The sequence below is a fragment of the Thunnus maccoyii genome, chromosome 5, assembly GCF_910596095.1.
Source record: "Thunnus maccoyii chromosome 5, fThuMac1.1, whole genome shotgun sequence".
Lineage (NCBI taxonomy): Eukaryota > Metazoa > Chordata > Actinopteri > Scombriformes > Scombridae > Thunnus > Thunnus maccoyii.
The window spans coordinates 18,590,429-18,611,754 of NC_056537.1; the positions used below are offsets into that span (position 1 = coordinate 18,590,429).

Genomic DNA, 21,326 nt, shown 5'->3' on the forward strand with positions numbered 1-21,326 from the left:
AACACAATAAGCCTGTCAGGCTGATACCATCTCCCTATCAGGATTCACTGGTGCCATGTTATTAAAAGCGTTGTTGGTCTCATGTTTACAACATTGTTCCACTATTTCTGAATAGAACTGCCTCTCGATATGTGATGTTATTTTGTCACCTCTAATATATGATATGGATCATTTCTTAACATAAACTGCAATAAATATAATACCACACAAACATATTTTTAACTTTCCTGTCAGTAATCTAAGACTGAAATGCAATATCATAAAGGAAAATTCACAAGGAAAAAACAGATGTCAAAAATATGTCCTTCTTTTATTATGATTTTACATATTTTATATATCAAAACTTCTAAAAATAAACAGTAGATCTACAAGCATAACTGTTTATTCTAGCTGTGCTGGATATAATTTCCATGTCCCTCTGGTCTACAAGGCAGCACTGCTGCATGTGTGGGATTCAAAATAACAGGAGGAGCAGCGGCTATTGAACTGTGGCTGTGGGCAAAAACAAACCGACAAAAAAACAACAACAATCAAAAAATAAATAAAAAGAATAGAAAGAGTTAAAGTTCCAGTGGTGTTTCCTTCAGGCATGGTAAGGAGAGTTTCAGAGGATTGCATTGTCTTTCTCTGAATTGTCCAGCACTCCCCTTGTCAGGAACAGCCCTAAACCACTGAGCAGTATAAACATCTCTGTGAAGATTAAGAGGATAAAAAGGAGGTTCAGTTGATCTGGATGGTCTCCCTTCAGACCCCAGGTATTATGTATGCAGATAGGGAGGACAGACGGAGGGGTGAGGCTCCAGGCACACACAGGAGAAGATAATCTGGATAGTCCTCCCCCTCCCTCTGCCACCCTCTGTCCCTTTCCCTCGCCTTCCAGCTCTCCTCATACTGGTGTGTTGCGCTTCAGTTCACTGGGGGAAGGAGGGATGCGATCTCCCAGCTTCGTGAAGCTGGTGGAATGGCTTGGCTTGGTGGAGTGCTCCTCTGGGCCGGGGACTCTTTGTCTTGTAGGCAGGGTGGAGCACCGGGCTTTGGCCCTGGAGCGTGGCTGTTGGGGCGGAGGGGCTTTCAGTGCGAATAGTTCACTGGGGGCTTTGGGCTGTGGGGACTGTGTGTGATGTGGAGATAAAGGTGACACCGGTGTGTGTGGGGGAGAGAATGGGTTGGATGAGGCTGATAATGAAGCGCCCAGGGGAACCAGGGGAGTAAGTGAGGCCGCCTGCTGAAACCTTGTGAGGCTGGTGGAGTGGCTGGGTCGTGGCAGACTGTAACAAGCTTCAGCCCCTCTGTGGCGGGAAGGCAGGGTGGAGCAGCGGGCCTTTGCCCTTGAGCCTGGCTCTCTGGGAGGAGGAGCAATTAATGAGAAGAGCTTAGTGTCAATATCTGATGTTGTAATATCTGCTCTGGAGCTCCTCAGACTCTGAGAGGAGCCTCTTTTAGATGGTGGATCTGGATGGGACGGGGGCTCCTGGTCTTTCTGGTATCCCTGTTTGGAGCCTGAGCGGGGAAGCGTTGTACTTTTAGCTGTGCTCGATGAGGGTTCATCATCTAGAAATAAATGTAAAAATGAATCATAAGGCAGCATTATTACAAATTTAATTAAAAGACAAAAAAGGCACTGCAAATCTAATAGCAGAAGTTAAAAATAGAAAGTTTTCTCCTCCTACCTAACAGGCCCAGGTCGTCCATGAAGGAATCCAGGTCGACAGTAAAATTCTCCTTTTCATCTGCTTTCTCTTCAGTGTCGTTTATCTCCATCTTTATTTGTCTTTCTTCCTCTTTTTCTTCTCTTTCCTCTCGCTCATTATCACCTTTTCCATCCTCTTCAGTGACCTCTTCATCTTTTTCCCTTTCTCCCCGTTCTCCCTCTCTGACCTCATCTTCTTCACATCCTCGCGTTTTGTCTCCATTTTCTTCAACTTCTTCAAGTGACTTACCAACCTCTGGATCACTGTCACTGCTTCGCCTGGATTTATCCAGGCTGATCTCAACTCCAACTTCTTCTTCCTCCTCCTGCACTTGCTGTTGCTCCTCTTCTTCTGGTGGTGCCTCCACCACAATATCTATGGTGGCAGGGAAGCAGGGGATGGAGCGTCTTGGGGAGTGAGATTTGGCACGTTGCTCCTGGTCCTGATTCAGCAGAAACTCCATCAGCATCATGTTCTCTTTCTTCAGCTGTTCCCGCAGAGACCGCGGCACATCTGGGATCATCCAGGCAACCAGCATGCTAAGGAACATGGCAAGGTTCTGAAGGACAAAAGACAAGGAAATGTTTTTTTTTTATTGCTATTACATTTAAGAGTATACAGTTGCTGCTCTCCATCATGATTTTTAAAATGATTATAGGGAAAGAATATTCCTTGGTTTAATAGGTTTAATTAGCTGCAAGGGTAAATGGTCGTTCCAATTAATGAGGAAGCACCACGCCGCCAGATCAGTATTGGTAGTGTTACTGACCTTATTAAGCTGATTGGATATCTGCCAGACGTGACGTATCCACATCAACATCACAAATCCACTTTGTCAATGTCATTATAAAATTTACAGTTTCCAGTTATCAGTTACACTAATTAAGTCATGGTGGGCTGCACGCTCAATCTTTGACCTCATGTTATCTTACATTAAAAAAATCATTTTAATGAGTTCCAAACAGTGAGGTATACAGATTTTAAATCTGGGAAAAAGAAAATACTGCTAATTGGGACTTGGTACCGGACGATAATCTAAGTTGACACATCAGAGTTGGAGTGGGAAAGAAATGGGTTTTGTACCCATGGATTTGATAAAGACTTAGAGATCAGACACCACTTTTTAGATTGGCATTAACATTAAAAAAATTGTAAATATCTGTTTCCATACCTGGAAGAATATTACGAAGGCCAGCTTTGCTGCGAGGACAGACCAGTACTGTTTAGAGAAGGTGTAGGCATCTGGTGCCCATGGAGGGTCTCTGTAGTCCTTATACCTGATAAACGAGCAGAGATTATTGACATTCGATGAGATTTGCCCCAGTAAATAATTTAATCCTTTCTATAAATGCCACATTTCACAGTTTCTAGAAACTCCAAAAACGTCTAGGAAACTGTAGGATTTAGGTAAGTAAGAGGTAAGCTGCTGGGCTCAAGGATTTAAAGGAAGCTCCAGGTAGGTCAAGGTTAAGAGAGTCACTCTGACCTGCACATGGACACTCCGGTGATGAGGGTGGTTGTGGGTGCGGTGCCCAGTGGGAAGTTGCTGACATTAAAGTAGGACAGTGAGTGCTCTGTGTAGCCATTCATGGTGCCATTTACACTGTACATGTACTGGTAAACCATTCGTGGAACAAACTCTGACGTGAAGGAGATCACAAATGCCTGAGGAGACAAACAAGGAGTGGAAACGGCAGTACTGTATTATTGCAGATACATCACATAACTATAGCACACATGTCAGTCATACAAATAATTTAATATCAATAATATTATCTACTTAACACACACTTTAAAACATTGATATCAGTTACAAGTTTTTGTGAATTTTCTCTATCTGTTCTGATACACCTGTACTGAGTACCAATCAGTAAAACTGACACACCTACCTATGATTATTCCATGTAGATATTTATCTAGAGTCACAGCATTTAACTTCAATTAACAATGTGTTTTAGCACAAATTAAACTGTGTTGCATATCATCCTAACCCTCAGCAAGTGTACATTTTTTTCAATGTAGGAAACATGCTTTTTTGATTTTTCTGAGGCCACACATTAATAAAAGAATGACACATGTAGGTGTTGGAGCTAGACAAAATTTTTCTTTCTCAAAATGACTTTCCACCATATAACCTACAGTAGACGTATTGTTAGATTAATATCAGTTTTGTTAGTTAAATTTACTGCTTTGTTTGTTTTACACAGAGCAACAAGAGACAGGTCACTGTCTTAGGCAGAGAAAACTGTACACAGATTCAGTGAGACAGACTCAGACATATGCTTGACAGGAAATGAGGATCCATGAGCTTCTTAAAAAGTAGCTGTGCTGCAGCAAACAGAACAGATAAAAGATTTCCTTCTAAAAAACATTTTGGTGATGTATAAGATCATTTCTAATCCCTTTTATCTGGATCTCAACAAAGATATGATCACAGCGACACTTCATTCAATTCATACATACAGCTAGTATTTAGTATTTTAGTAAGGCAATCTCTGCCAGAGGTCAAAGGTTATGGGCAGAGCAGACAGACTCACACACACTCAGTCACACACACTTACATTGGTAATGACAGAGAACTTGCTGATTCCACAGAGAATGTTGTACCAAATCCCTAGAGATTGCATGTCCATGAAAAGAAACGAAGAAAGAAAGGGAAGTGTGTCCATCCGTGCGTGCATGTGTGTGTGTGTGTATAATGTGTGTATTTGTGTAAAGGAAAGTGACAAACAGACAGACAGACATGGAGACAAAGAGACAGAACATGGAGGGGCAGAGTGGAGTAAAGGAAAAGAAAGTGATTATAAGTTCCTGGATAGCTTCTTTCACATTCACACAGAGACTGAGACAGATTGGACATGCTTTTATGTGTGATCTGTACCTATGTCTTTACACCTCACAGCGTCAGGCCGCCGGATCTCAGTGACAAATTTTGCAGCATCGAGGCGAATCTCGATGACATTGTTGAGCAGAGCAAACGCAGGTGCCAGTGGGAAGGAGGCCACAAACAGAGACACGAACCCGTACTGGATTACTGTAAATAGCAACAGACACAGCAGGGACACACAAACACATTCACCCATTTTTAAAGAATTACACTGGATTACTGGAGTGGCAAGTGTGGATAAAAGACTGAGCAATAGACTAGAAGAGACTCACTCATTTCCATGTACTCTGGGCTTACACCTTCAAAAGGCTCCAGAGCAAAATCTTTGTCAAATTGTTGTTTTGGTCTCTTCTCTTCTGATTCATTATTCTCATTCTCTGCTGCTCTTTTCTTTCCTTTTTCTTCCTGTATTGTTCTGTACATCTTTTTCAGTTTACTGGGGGAAAAAAAGCATGCAAGGCATAAGACTGTGACCGGTAAATTATGCAGTTTTGCAAGAAATGTATATTTTTCGGCGTAAAAAAAGATACATACGGTATGAGAACCTCAAACACATTGTTTTGGATGAGCTGTTTTCCAAGCATGATCATGCTGAGCTGGATGCACAGCTCAATGAGGCAGCCTGGAGGAGCACACTGTGGAGTACAAAACACATTTAGTGAACACACAGATGCAGTTATATACACATACACACACACTAACAAATAAATGTGTGTAACTGAGCCCACCTCCTCCATGCGATAGTCTCCAAAGACATAAACATAATCGCCAGGCCGCCCAACAAACCTACGTGAAGAGAAGACCAATTCACATGATAAAGAATAAAGACAAACAATGGTGAGAAGTGAGTGAAGAAAGAAAAAATGAAAGATACACACCTGCCCTTGAAGAAGGCCACATAGAAAATAGGTGCGAAGGCGTTCATGGATTTGAGAAAGAAAGACTTGAAGATCAGCCTCTCTTCAAACTCTTCCTTTGTCTTAGGAAGTTCTGATGGACAACAATCATAAACACACCATTAGCTCATGTTACACTGTTACTACACTAGCTAATATGTGTTTCACTCACAATTAGTTACTTGCCTCCAAACTCATGCTTCCTAAATTACTTACATGCACTTTCACACTGAAATAACCTGTGTTGTACAGAGTCAGGAAGTTTTTTTCATCATGTGTATGTTTCTAATGTATACCGCCACACAAAAAATCACTACTATTTTGCACACAGTATATTGAAAAACAAGGTGACCCTGTGGCCAGACAACCATCTGCTCAGTATTTAGCAGCCAGACCAAGCCTCTCTGCTTCACACTTACCATCAAAAAGTCATATGGAGCATGAAGAAGATCTGCATCTGTACTTTTATGTCTATGATCAATGATAATCTATAATAATGAATCTATGATAATCCCTTATTCCTTAGTTGTTGTTGCTTTTGTGAAGGAACTATCGCTGAACAATTAGCTAAAGAGTTTTTCTTTAAAAGGGAAAGTCTGCCGAAGAAGAAATATAGCACGAAAAACACCACTGTAGGTTTAAGATGACTTTCTTGCAAGATAGAATAGACAAAATAAGGGTTATGGAAGTTACAGCATTAGAGTTCTCCTATGTAAAAATGTCACTTTAATCTGCAGACTATAAAGAATTTGTGGAACGATTTTTTCACTCTCCATTTGGTTTGTTGCTGTTCCTCATATTTAGGTCTAGGGCTGTTCCTATGTTATTTGCCATTCCCAAATCTTACCAGCCATTCATACTTTTTAACCAGTTCTCTTACTATCTGTGTCCACTACATTACCACTGTGTCAAATTTGCAGTTTGTTCAGCAAAAACAAAGAAGTCTAAACTAATAGTGAGACCCAAGTTTCACTATTTAATGCTTTACTTATCAAAAGATGTTCTGAATATATGTTGCATATTACAATGCTTGAAAGTGGACATGACAAGAAAAAAGGCATAAGACAGCAGGCAGAAAAATGCACATAAAGGTCACAGTGAGGTCACAGCGAGGTCACGGCTTCTTAAAGAGTATTTAAGGAGCAGTATTACCCAGCTCAGTCAGCCACACAGCGATTGCTCCATAGACCTCTTCCAAAACCAGAACGACCAGCATGTTGAGGATGATCCCTGTGGTGGTGACCGTCATCCTTACGCTGGCCTTGGCTTCAGGATCAGGGTTCATGGACCACACACTTAACATGCAGATGCGGTACACTGCCACGCCTACCACTGCTGAGAAGGTCACGAAGATCTGAACGCAGACAGACACAAGACATATGCAACATTAAAAAGTTAATGACAAGACTCTGGTGACAAAGTCTACTTGTTCACAGTTTTATGTGATTTGTGTGTTCATTTTTAATATTTGTTATATGTAAATATGTATTTTACAATTATTTTCAGTATTGATTAATCTGCAGATTATTTTCTTGATTAATCTTTTAGTCCATCAAATGTGAAAAAATAATTTCTTGGAGCCCAAAGTGATGTCTTCAAATTGCTTGTTTTCTCCAAACAGCAATCAAAATATATTTGATTTACAAGGATATAAATACAGAAAATAGTAGCAAATCATCACCTGAGAGAAATGACTGAGAGGATTAATTGATTATCAAAACTGTTGCAGATTAATTTTCTCTCAATCAGCTATTCATTTCAGCTCTAATCTGTCATTTTCCCCTTTCTATCAATTGTTTTTCTTATCTTTTATCACTTTTTCATTCGTCATTGTCTTATTTCATCTCTTGTCTTTGTCTAATAATGATTTTAATGTCTAGAAAAAGTTAATTTAATGGTTGATTGACAAAATAACAATAGTGAGGATAGCTGTACAACACAGGGGGGTCAAAAATGTGAAAATTAGAGAATGAATACTAGTAAATGTAAGAGTATAAACACAGTACCAGCAGTAGTAAGGTGGACACATTGATGAGGTAACCTGACAGGTGATCCTCAATGTCCAGGGACTCTGGTTCTTGCTGTCAAGAAAAACATTCATATAATGGGTTATTATTATTGGGTTACAAACACACAAATACACCCATATACACATAATGGTATATGCTTTTGAGTACAGTAGGTGATATGCAGTAATGCTGAGCACATGTTCTGCTCACACACATTATGTTTTCTGTCTGGCAGGTGCATGTTTGCCACCTGAAAGGACAGAAATCCCCTCCCCTTCTTCCTCTCCCTCCTCCCTTTTCTGTCTCCATCAGTAATCTGGGCTAATCTCAGGCAGGTAAGCAGCTTTGGACTCAACCACCCGCAGTAGGTGAAGGGGGTTTCCTCTTTAAACACAGACATAAACTCGTACACATGGAATGAGTCTGTAATAATTTAATTGTACATGAAAGACTAAGACGGGCTGAAACATTTGTTTGTTTAGCAACAATTTATTTACCCTCAGTGGGTGCAGTGTCATTGAAGAAATGAGATCCATGTTAGCACTCACTACGAGGCAAGTTTAAATCACCTTAATGTAACAGCCCTGCCCTCACACCCCAGCAACTCTATCCATGTATTGCCCTCCCACACAGAGCACTGCAGTGATACCTGGGAGGCCAGCATCTGGTCTGTTTCTCCATCTACACCATCCCCGCTTTGTGTGAACTATAATGGAATAAAAACAGGCAGTGAGAAACCACACATGCACTTAGTGTTACAATTCATTAAATTATATCTGAAACACACACAAACACTCAGATACAAAACCTTCTTTTTAGACCGTGCTTTCATCTTATGTTTCTTCTCCTGTAAAGCCTCTTCATAATCAGGCCTCAACGCCTCCTGCAACACACACAAGCAGATGTTAGAACACATGCGACTGCATCACACATCCAATGAGACAAAGCAGCCTTATGTCACACTACTTCTTTTGTTTTGTTTGTAGCTATTCAGAGCTTTACTGTATAATGGTTTCAGACACCAGTTGTGGCCACAGAAATCTCTGCTCCAAATGACCTTTAAGCTACAAATTCACTGCTTTACTTTATTCTCTGACGTTTTTGTTGGCTGTCAGATGACATTTGCATAAGTTTTAGGTTGACCCTACATAACAGACTTTAATGACCTCATACCTGTTTGTTTTAAGGGGTGCTAGCCTAAAGCGGGACATGTTTTACGTAGCAATAACTTTCACTGAAATATATTAATATTTTCAAAAGGAACACAGTGATATTGTTTGGATTCCTGTTCCCACAAACACAAAAAAGTTTCTGTTGCTGGTTTCCTTATAAGAGGACACTATTCCTCAGAGTATAGAGACTCTCACTGACAGCTCAGAATGTGCTTCTCAAATACAAAAAGTCTCTGAAAGCATATAACGCTAGAAAATAATAATAAAAGGTGAAACTACAGAATGTTTGCATGCAAATTGTATTTACATAATTCTGACATAATCTTTTCCAAAATTTTTGCATTATTGATTTATTATTCAATTTTCAACAGCTAAAAATATTTCAAAAATTGGCAAAATTTTGGGGGATTTTTAAAATACAAAACAAAAATAATTGAGCTTCTTAAACCAGATTGTAATTCACTTTTGAGTTTGATGTTGCTAAATCTAACATGTACAGAAACTTTCCCACCTGGACTCGCTCCTTCAGTCAGCAAAGACAAAAATAAATGAAAGAGAGCCATAGAGAGAGAGAGTTGCATTAGAATCAGAATCAGAAACAGAAAAACTTTATTGATCCCTGCAGGGAAATTGCTTTGTTACAATTGCTCAAGTAAATAAGTAGAAAGCTAAAAACTACTCTAACAATAAATAGTAATAATAATAATAATAAATACACAGTAAGAAAATATGAAAATGTACAAGTGCAAATGTGCAAAAAAGTAATGTGCGAGGTAGAATTGCAGTAGGGACAAAAATGCAAAAATGGAAACATGCAAATTAGAACAGTAATTTAACAGTAAATCAACCGTAATGCACAAAGGTAAACTGAGTGAAAAGTGTAATGTGGGTAAACAGTAAATTAACAGTGGTTTAACAGCAGAGTAGTGATGGAGATGTGCAGAAGTAAGTAATTTACAGTAATTTAAACATAAATTAGCAGTAGTGGCAGTAGATTAGGCTGAAGAGTGTTTATGTTGCAACCCTGCTGCGTCATCCTATCCTGCAAGTTCACTGCTTTAAGAACAGACCAATCCCATTATACCCCTTTACAGGGTAAAGAGTCGTGTCAATGCATGTATACATGTGTGGCTATGTGTATATGTGTGTGTGTCTGTGTGTGTGTGTGTGTGTGTGTGTTAGGGGGAGGGAACTGTCCTGAGACAAATGATAATCTGCAAGCCAAACCACAACTGATCTCTGCCGTCATGATTTACCCGGGCCAGGAGGTTAACACTCTCACCCTGACTGACTTTAACACTGTAACAAACCGGCCGTATGAAAAACGAAGGAGAAAAAGATAGAAACTAATAATGATATTGATATTGGCAAAGCAGCAAAGGCTCTGACTGTATCTACACTCAGATAATGTATGTGTGTGTCTTTACGTGTGTGTGTGAACTGCACAGTATGTGTGTGTACAGTATTCTTGTATCTATTTTAGTACCTCCTCATCCTCCAAGCTTGTCAGGTCCCAGGTATGCTTCAGACACATCTGTCGCCTCTTCCAGTGCTCAAGGAACCAAGCAGCTAAAAGGAGATACACAAAGAATACGTTAAATATCTAAAACATTAGAAAAAATTCCAAGATCCTGACCTTTGGTTTGACCACTCAAGTCTTATACTGTAAAATAATGTTTTAGCAAGAGAGAAAAAGGAAACAATCCTTGTTCAAAAGCTGCTCTCAATGTGCCCTTAAGCAATTCTGTGAATCTGGAGCTTAATATAAGTGGAGCAACAGAATTTTTATTTCTGAAGGCAGCCCACATGCATGGTTGAATACAGCAGAGGCTACAAAGCAAATATTTTGCAATACATTCACACCCCAGGTAGCAGCTTGATGTTTCACTCACTTCAGTCATGCAAAGCTTAATGAACCCATCTCCTCCCCCAAGCATCTATACTGGAGATCAATAGCTTAACCATGCAGCATTCACTTGTTACTGAAAATTCATTATCCCTCAGTAATAATCTCTAAATCATTACAGTAATAAAAGATCACTGTAAACCCCAAATGAGAGACATGTTTTCTGGAGCTGGTATTTCCAATTTTATGCCATACAGGAATCTATTTGTATTACTACTGCAGCTACCATTTCAGGGACTTGTATATAAATTTGCTGTAATAATTTTATGCATGATTGTTAACAAACCAATGGTTTTATTTGACATAATTTTTATTCTGTTGTCTTGTCTTGACCAGGGCTCACATAAGAGCAAGTTTCCTTTCTTAATGTGACTGTTCTTGTTAAATAAATAAAGGATGAATTTAGATCCAAGATCCAATTAAACCAGTTATAAATTTCTCTGAGCTATTAGAATAATATAGTTTAGTATATTAAAATATTTTTGCTGTAACATTATCAGGAAAGTGAATTAGAAAGTATAGTTACCCCATAGAGACATGAAAATAGCAAAGAGGACAGTGGCTCCGTTGTCAAAGAGGTATGATGTTCGAGCCAGGGAGCACACCGAACTGAGCCGCCAGTAGTCACACACTCCATCACACAGTGGACACATGGTGATGTTCAGGTTGTCATCACATGTTTCCTGACTGAAATATATGTGAAAACACCAAACAAAGAGAATAATACATATATATATATATAATACATTGTTGTACATTTTATAAGCATCCAAAAAGATGTTGTATCTGCTTACCTTGGCACATTGGTATCCACAGTAAATATGCCATACAGGAAGACAATGATGCCCAGTACAGAGGGAGGGATGAGGAGCTGAGTATAAACACCCAGCCAGGCAAAATACAATCCAATCTGCTCTCCAAAGTATTTTCTGTCAACATAGAAACAACATGTCAACGAGCAGTCGACTGACTGTCCAACATTGCAGCACAGTTGGTTAGTCCAACTCTGTTCCAAAGCATTAAACAGTATCTTCCCAGCTCCAGGTCTGATTATTCCCCCTAATATCCAGCACCATCACCATGTCAAAACTTACTCTTAACCAACATTTTGTCCTGTGATAAGGTCTTTTCAAGGCAGTTGCTGTGGGAATTCATGGTTCCCATTGATTGACCATACTCACAAACCTGTGAGGATAATTGCTTTTTATTTTAATAACCCCATGTCCTTGCACTTTCACTGGGACAAACTTTACACCAATGTTACGCCACTTTGAACAGCAATATCATCAGAATGTTTGTTTAGTCCAACCCTGTCATATTAGTGGCTATAGTGAACTTTGCAGTCTGAAGCTATAGCTATAGCTAGACATTTATCTTTGTTCATACTAACTGCTTAGTACCTGATCAGGTCCACAGGCTGGTATTTAAGCATGACTCCATAGTTAGCCCATTCTTCATGGAGGAGCTGAAGGACACCCAAGCACATGACACAAGACTAAAACACCTAATAACAGTTAACGATTGAATATACAGGATACAAAATGTCAGAGCAAAGCATGTAATATTTTCAGTCCATGTCAATCAGCTAATATTTGTTCTGGACTTCTGCAGATCATACTTGATGTGCAGAAGCTACACAACAAAATGATGTACACAGACAGACGATGGTGTTCTGCCCTTTTTTGTAAGACCAATGCAAGGTCTCCATGATCTTGAAAATCAGTTTTAAGGTCAAATCGGGCTAATAATAGGCTTTTCATTGCGCAGTCTGTTGAAAAGCCTGATTATTAGCCTGAAGCAGCAGTAGTATTATCTCCACCGGCTTTACTGATTATGTTCTGAACCGGTCAAAGCACTTTTAAATAACATCTATTACTGTAAAAACCTCATTACAGGCCAGTCAGCTCACCTGTCTGTCATTTCGCTGATCTTTCCGTCCTCTCCTTGTAAACGACCCCTGAAAAAAAAGGCTTGACTTACAGCTAGTCATAGTTATTTTCCTCCTGAAATTTCTTATCGTCTCCCTTTTCCCCATTTATCTCCATAATGCCCATTTGTAAATTTATTGTGTAACCTTTCCTACATTATACAAAAACGTTTGTGTTTAGTCAATATGGCACAAAAAAAAAAATCTTAATTCTAAATAAATGCATTTTCAAATATCCCTAAATGAAACATATACAGATATGATATACAGTATGTTCAGTATAGATGCTTTCGCTGTTATACTCACATCATGCAGAGGGAAGGCAGAGTCGTAGACACCCCGAGCCAATAATGAATTGATGCCTTTTGACACAAAGAGGGAGTGTAACACAATGTCATGTACATATATGGTCAGTTTTGTGACCAATAACATAAAGATAACATGAAATCTGACTGATAGAATACATATGAACCGTATAAAAAAGAATGAAACCACAGCAGAAGTGAGCCCTCACCAGTGGTTTGGCAAGTTTGTCTGCAGGTAGTGCGTGAAATAATCTCAGCAACCTAGATGCAAACATAGCATAGTACAAATGGTACCGTTTGTACACTCAAACAGGTACTGTATGCAAAACGTGTACAAAATATTCTTCACATTGTTGCTGAACTTACTATTCTGCTGCGTGTTGCATTGTCAAATACAGTGTCTGTTGACTTGATGTCATACCTGCAGGGGAAGACACAGAGGAGTCACAGACTGCATGTGAGTGTTCACTTTCAATTGTAGGCCTGATCACCACAGTTTTGGATGGTTATGAGGATGTGGACTACTGTTCATACTTGTACCCTTACCAACTCAAAGTTCATTTTGTTTCTTTGTTTGTTAAATCAAAGATGTTTGTTCTCTCTAAGGAAGTTGCTCTCACTGTTTGTCCTATCTCATCACATGCAGTGACCCAGTAGCACACAGACTGTAGAATCCCCATTTCAATGGTGTAAACAATAAAACTTCAATCTACGTGAGAGCCCTGCCATGCTATGATAAGGATGATGAAAGCACACAGCCTTTAGGTGATTTAGATATTGGGGTGTTATCTAAATCACTAACCATGACTGAACTAAAACACATCTGTGCCCTCAGTCAAGGGCGACTCCTAAAGTGGGTTAGTTTGCTGACACAGGATATACCATTCCACTACGTATGCTTTTGTGTGTGTGAGTGTGACAGTACAAGTACTTACAGGTGGAGCTTGTCTCTGATAAAAGAGTGTTTGAGGGTTTTGATGTTGACTTTTGTCTGTGAGTCTCTGTGGATGTCAAAATCAGGGACGTCTGGTTGAAACGGTGTGTTGACTTTAGTGGCAATGGAATCCCATATTCCAGCAATGCCCATCCGTTTCCGCAATTCACACTTCTGCTCAGTGAAAACATGGAAACACGGATTATTACTTGAGCTGATCCATTCATATATCATGACTCAGCTACTACAGCTTCCCACCAAGCTGAGTAATAACCTAACATCCAAATTATCAATCTTCTGCAAATAATCAAAAATATGCACACTGAAACTAGAATATGAATGACTAGGGTATTAAAGGACAGTGTTGAACTGCTCACCTTTTTCACAGGAACTTTGATCTTCTGAAGCTCTGCTTCGCGGCTGAGTATTGGCCATGGGATATGCAGCCGAATAAACCCTATGCCGTTTGACCTCTGCATGTAAACACACACGTCACACACTGATTAATATGGAATGTGGGCTAGATATGTAACTTTACATCACATCAAGTGCTGCATACATGTTTAATTAAATTTAGATTAAGACTGGAAAAAATAATTACAGTTATTATCACGGGCCTGTATAGATAGATTAACTGGATATCGGTTTTTCTGCTCTTTTTGTCTATGCATTTAATGCTCCTGCTACTTGTCCTGAGGCAGCGAGATGAGCCTTCCCTAAACCTGTAAGTATGCTACTTTGTGTTATAATGAGGCTGTTTTGTTGGAAATCCCATTATTTCAAGCCCAGAACCTTGCTACAAAAAGTGCTACAAAAAGTAAGAAATAAGTGCAGATAGTGATGAATTGCTCAGATGGGAACACAAAAGATACCATAATGTAGTCAATAATCATTTTTGAGGATGTGAAAAGAGGCTATTATCAAGCCTCTGGACCGCTATGCACAACCTGCATATGCAATTACTGCTGCAGCTCTAATGTTGTGTGTTACCAGAAATTTTCCAGGTATGACATTAAAATCTATTATAGCCTGTTCCGATGTACCAAACTCTGCTCTACATTGAAGCCATTCTGGTCCTAAATGGGAGTATTTAAACATAATAATGGTAATGTTTGGTAAAATATAAATAAAAACAAAATCACTGCAAGATCCTCACTAAGAATTAATTTTGCTGAAAAGATGCTGCATACCTCTACCTATATGAGGAAAATTATTTCCACATATTAGCTACAAACGGAGACCATGCAATTATAATTACACTTTAATGAGGAAAACTAGTCTCAATTATTTGATGTGGAGAGAAGAGAAGCTTATCACAAAAATGATCATGCTAATCCCCTGAGCACATCCTTCCACCCATTCAATCAAAATGAAACCCACCCATCACCCTCCATATGCGTTCATGTGCCAACACACACACTTGTGAGTAGTGGATCACTCTCTAATAAGGCCCTATAATCTGGCCTTTGGCTTCACACTTACGGTCAGCAGGCTTAATCCTCAACCAAAACAGCAGCTGATTTAACACGCAAGCATCTCACAACCAAATAGACACAGACACAAACACGCACAGAGACACACACAACATGCATGCGCACACATATATATATGTGTGAAGTGCCAAAAAAACAAACACATATTTGTACAGTGCATAATAAAAATGCAACATAATTCACTTTATTATTGTTATTATTATCATATTGTCTTATCATATACCACTGATATTAAGTTCTCTCTTTAATTAGAGTGCAGCCATGTCCTCCAGCTACAAGCGACAGGCTGAGTCTTATCCTTAACCTGTTTGGCGGCCGTCCAATCACAGGATTTGTGGTCACATCACTTAAGGATGGCTCTGACCAATAAATGTCAATAGGAGTGTACACCAGATGAAAAAATAATCATGGATGGTGAAAGCACTGTAAAAACAGATACACACCTCTTTTTCACGCTCTAACTGTAGTCCAGCTTCGAGTAGTCCAGCTTCAAACTCCTCCCTCATTAAAGCCTTTTCCTCATCAGTCAGCTTTGACTCCTCCACATCTCCTGCAGGTGCACCTGCCTCCCCTGAATCTGCCTCAGTTTCCCATCGGCCTGTTATCTGTATTGGTATGCTACCATTGGATGTAATGGAAAGTCGTGCCTTGGATGCCCGCCTTTTTTTGTATTTGTAGCAAAGGACATAGTCCACCTTCCTCTTGCCATCAGCGAAAAAAAGCCCAGGGCCAAGATCTATGCCAGACTCCTGCACAAACACACAAAAGCACACACAGGTAATAGATTTGCTAAGTGATGAGGACTGGCAGGGAGGGAATTTGGGGAATATTTTGGTGTAAGAGCATAATAATCAGGCATGTCAGCTCAAGGCAGGGTTGATAGTTGAGAGAGAGCTGACATATTGCTACACGATATACAGGATGTGAGTATTAACATTCAGAGGACACCATACCGGAGGAGGAGGCTCGTCGGTGTCAGGCAGAATGATGGCGCCTCCATTGGCGGCGTCGAGCCCCAGCCCAGACAGCGATCGGGCCAATGACACAAGCTTCGCAGAGTGAATGGACGACGTCTCACTCATTGCTGTGGTGACAGACATACGTTCTTTTCCGTTTCATCCCTGTGTTAGTACATGAAAAGAAAAACAGGAGCTCAGTATCCACAAGTTGGGAAGGCCTGGCAGCTCTGGCTGTAAGTAGGGGAAAAAAGAGTTTCAATTAATGGTGGAACCATTCCTCCCAGTAGAATCCTAACATTTTAGACAATTGGTTCCTAGTCTTTTTGGATTGTGACACCTTAATGCAATAACTGGTTGAATGTCTACCAGTTGTGACCAAAGAGTGATTTTCTTCTTTGTTTGATATGAATATTTTTTATGGCCCGAAAATGTAAAATTATGAAGCAATTCACATGAAAAAAACAGTAGAGAGTCTGAAAAAATACACACAATGTTTTGCTTTCCTGTTAATGAGAAAACCCATTACTGCCACTTGAAAGTGAAATAATATCTCCTAATTAAGAGATACTCTCCCATAATTATGACTTTTCTCATAAGACCTCAGAATGTTACCTCAGATGTCATCTCATAATTATCGAAAGAAAACGTAATAATTTAATAATTTTACATTATACGATCTCAACAGTGAGAGTCCAGCCCCCAGGTTGAGAACCACTATTTTTGCCTATAAAATGAAATAGCTGACTTATTTAGCATTTACATTACCATAAAATATAATTTTCCTTGAAATAAGAAGTTTTCTTTAAAAAGTTAATAGTCTTGTGGCAGTTATTTACATTCTGTCAGAAATATACATTGTAGATGGATTTTATTTTCAAATATCATGGGTAAAAAAATCATGGCGAACAAGTAATGGTTGTTTTAGACCGACAGATAAAATCTAAGCCAAAGTTAAGCTGCCTCCTCTCTTTTTTACCAAATTGAAGCTGTAGGCTCAGATTAAGCTCACACTGCAATCCAAGCGGCACAGTTTACAATCTGTTGGGGTAATTTGGTCACTGGGCTCATTCGTTGGAGATAAAAAACAAAGTGTTAAGAGACAACTGAGAGGTTAAGTAAGTTTCAAGCTAGTAGAAGCATATGTGTTTCACCCCCATGCTTGTGTACACAGACAGAAGACATGCTACATTTTATCTTAAGAGGAAGAAGAAGAGGAAGCAAAGCAGCACAGTTTAGAGTTGGTTGTGTTTCAGTCACCAGACAGTACATTTATTCACCTTGAAAAGCCCAACTAGGGACAAGAGTTGAAAATTAGCAATAGCTATAAACTCTCTGTGCAGTACATCAGTTCAATGCTCTGTATTGGAACTATGTTAAATTGCATCGTCCCTATCAAATAAAATAAAAATACAAATATTTGAATCATGCGTGAATGAACAAAACAGATACTAATACTGGTAACAGAATAGATTTTAGGATTTAATTGCCGTGAGTCCTGACAAGTGAGTGCGCTACTTTTCTGTTCCTGCAGATTTAGACATGTTTGTCATTGTTTGCGAGACGTTCATTTGGAGGAACATTGTGATGTTTTTGAAATTTTAAGTCACTTAACTCCACCTTTCATTGTAGTTTATGCAGCTCATATGTTTTCTAAGGCCTCCCCGTTAGGAGTAAACTATGAAAATATTAATATAAACAGCAGTGTTAATCTTACTAATCAAGGTCTGAATCACTTAAATGATCAGGTGGTAGGGCTGGGCAATATGGACAAAATCAAATATCATGATATTTTTGACTAAATACCTGAATATCATTATTGTGACAATATTATAGGGATGACAATAGGTGCTTTCACAAAATATTTACACAATGAGAGTTTTGATAAATAATCATCAGTAATGTGGATATAATGACTAAGTGGGTAAAGGCAAATAATAGAACAGCTAGAATGGTCTGGTAAGTTCAGAAAATCACATCACTTAACTGTAATGCAGCCTTTAAAACCAGGAAAATTACAGTATCCAAAATCTAAGATGATATCTAGTCTCATATCACGATATCGATATAATATCGACATATTGCTCAGCCCTATCAGGTGCAACATGCAACAAAGGCTCCACAACAGAACTCAATGTTCTAGCTGCGCATAACACCAGGAAAAGTCATGAGACATGCAAATACACCAACAGTCAACCAGACAGTGTAAGCACAACACATACCTCAGGTGCTTCAACAGTCAATCCCCTTACACATATGCACACACACACCCACGATAATCCCAGTTTACCATGTGTTAGCAAACACAGAGCCAAGATGGAAATGGAGAATATGACTGGGTTCAAAAGGTCAAATCATTTTATGTAAAACATTAGTCCTTCAGGACACTTGATACTAGGTCAGTGGCTTGCAATCTTTTTGGCTTGTGACCCCCTCTTCGAGGCCTGAAGAGGTTAAAGTAACGAGTATTTTGCAAAACAAGGGCAAACATTTTACATCGTTTCATGACGTATATATATATCTTATCCCTTTAAATCTCTTGTGATCCCTCAGATTTATCCTGGGACCCCTTAGAAGGTCCAAATCCCCATGTTGAGAAAAGCTGATTTAGATGACTACCTGATAATGGTTGTTCTGGGAGAAGCATGAAGACGTCTGAGGTTGTTTTTTTCATATGCTGTGAGCCACATGTCCCATGTGTGGTGCATTAGTCACTTTAGCTCATTAGTCATGATGCCTTTTCCCCAACGGCTGATATTCCCAGTACGGGGATATGCCCATGTTTATCAAAATGCATGCACATTTGCAGGCACTTAAGCATTACACATCAGGGATGGACCACCATGCCTTGCAGAAAACTTGAATTTACTTTTATTTTCTCTTTACAACCAGATACAACAACATGATAAGACATAAAATCAGTTTGTGGTGGCAGTTTTCTGCTGATTTTAGTAGAAAAGTTATGCATAAGAAAGGAGAGACTGACATGAATAACTGAAGCGCACAAAACTTCCACCAATGAGTGCATGGATTCCTGAGATATCGAAATTATACGCAAGGAGAGACATTATCTATTTCATTATATGAAGGGATGGAGTTTGCATGGCATGACTCAGATATGGCAGTTTTCATATAAGCATGCCAAAATTGCTCCCTTGTACACTATGGACCATATCATATTTCATTGTTTTTTTTGTTTTTTTTACCTTTTCTTTCGTGTGTTATTGCATTCCATTTATTTAAGTGTCTGAATTGTTTTTGGTATGTTTTTATATCCTCCCTGCCTGATCATTTTAATGTAGGCTGCACAGGTGGAGTACACAAATTCGTCCGAGTGTGCGTCTCAGCGCGGGGCTTAAAGGTCTGTAAGCTTGCTGACAGCTCAACGGCAGAGGCAAGAGGGTCAGCTGCACCCTCACATTAACGGGGCAGAGGGCAGCAGGGGAGCGATCTAATACGGCCTTTCCTGGCAAACAGCAGATTACACATCGCTAATTTTAACAGCTGCTCGCTCCTTTCTGATACCATAACAGGAAACACACAGTCAAACTCAAACCAGCACAAAGACAAATCATTAGTTTGAAATCCTGCACTAAAACTTTCACTTGAACCAGTCCAACTGTTTATGCTGCCTTTTCTTTACAAACTGAAGTCAAAAATAAAAACAGCACAGAATACATCAAACTAATTCATTTCCATTTTGACTAATTAATCCCCAGGCAGTTGTCAGGAGCTGCTTATTCGACAAATATGTGTTTAATTAAACGCGCGTGGGCACAACAGTTGTGTGCACACAGATGGTCGGATGGAAAAAACAGCCTCAGCACCCTGGCTCATACACATACACATACACGTATGCGCGCGCGCGCGCGCACACACACACACACACACACACACACACACATACACATACACAAACACATACACATACACACACACACACACACACACACACACACACACACACACACACACATACTGGTTGCAGCCACCGCACAGAGGGAATTGAATAACAAAAGCAATAGTCAAGCCTTGTCTATGGAGTTCTGTCAACACAAGCAGCTACAGTTGAAATAAATGAGTGCAAAAGTGCAAAAAGACGCAGTCAAAGGCGACGGCAGCGCATTTAAATAAGACGTTCAAAGTGAAAAAGGTCAAGTCAAGTGTTTTTTGTTTACACTTCACATCAAAGAAAAGTGAAAAAGTGGACTCACCAGTGCTCGTGGAGGATCAGATCTGTGCTATGGAGATGGATGATAAGACGCGCGAGGTGCACAGCCTGGCGAGGGGGCTGAGATGGTGGACAATCCGCGCGCGCTCCCGGAACCCCTGGCTTAACTCGCGCGCGCAGGGCGGCTAATTCCCTGACCGTTCCATAGCGGAGGGAAGGAAGGTGTGATGCATATTACCGATGCAAGGTGTGTGCAAAGTGTGTGTGTGTGTAAGCCATAGAGGGAAGAGTTCACAGGTGACCAGATTTGAAACTGAACCTCGCCTACCCTCTGCAGGCATGCACTTTAGACGACGCAAAAAAATAAAATTAAAAATAAATCAGTGCAAACACTTATTGTCTCACATAGGGCGGCAAACATTAACCTAATTATTTTCTTTATTGCAATTTTTTAATCCAAAAATTAATTATTCAGTCCTTACATCACCAAAACTAAAAAAAAGTTAGTAGCAAACTATTCAATTACAATGATATAATATTGAAAAAGGCACCTTATAGCAGCAATTCTTTGCTTTTATGCAACTGCAACCAGCAGATTTTCAGTATTTTTCAGCGATGGAGGAAATCAGATACTGCACTTCTTAACTGGCAGTAATGCAATATAAAAATACTTACAAATTAAAGTAATGAAAATGTCACTTAAGTAAAAGTAATTAGTAAAAAGTACTCATATGGCAGGAAAATGCTCCTTCAGTGTTATACTATTATATATTATATACATACAACATATTTCATATTTCTACTATATATTACCAGATTTTTGTTATTGACACATTAAGATGTGTTTAGTTGGTCTAGGTGGAGCTACTTTTAACTTTTGTACTTTTAATATATTTTAACAGTGCATCATATTTTATAAGATCATCATATGTTTTATATGTAAAATCTTAATCTGTGAAGTAAGTGTTACTAGGACTGT

General features: G+C 39.3%; 1 protein-coding gene across 1 annotated transcript; it reads right to left on the bottom strand.

Annotated features, from left to right (window-relative positions):
- Positions 1 to 291: 291 nt before the first annotated feature.
- Positions 292 to 20,593, bottom strand: LOC121898126 (anoctamin-1). The gene is made up of 28 exons (XM_042413069.1): positions 20,391 to 20,593; positions 16,174 to 16,341; positions 15,664 to 15,969; positions 14,105 to 14,200; positions 13,729 to 13,901; positions 13,160 to 13,214; positions 13,003 to 13,054; positions 12,795 to 12,850; positions 12,471 to 12,518; positions 11,962 to 12,026; positions 11,356 to 11,490; positions 11,088 to 11,248; positions 10,142 to 10,224; positions 9,167 to 9,178; positions 8,292 to 8,366; positions 8,133 to 8,189; positions 7,481 to 7,555; positions 6,627 to 6,828; positions 5,457 to 5,568; positions 5,307 to 5,364; positions 5,113 to 5,213; positions 4,851 to 5,014; positions 4,573 to 4,725; positions 4,253 to 4,305; positions 3,178 to 3,356; positions 2,863 to 2,968; positions 1,671 to 2,250; positions 292 to 1,551 (listed from the first exon to the last, which is right to left on the bottom strand). Exons 2-28 carry the CDS (start codon positions 16,318 to 16,320, stop codon positions 887 to 889), a joined length of 3,969 nt encoding a protein of 1,322 aa, XP_042269003.1. The 5' UTR covers positions 16,321 to 16,341; positions 20,391 to 20,593; the 3' UTR covers positions 292 to 886.
- Positions 20,594 to 21,326: the final 733 nt, after the last annotated feature.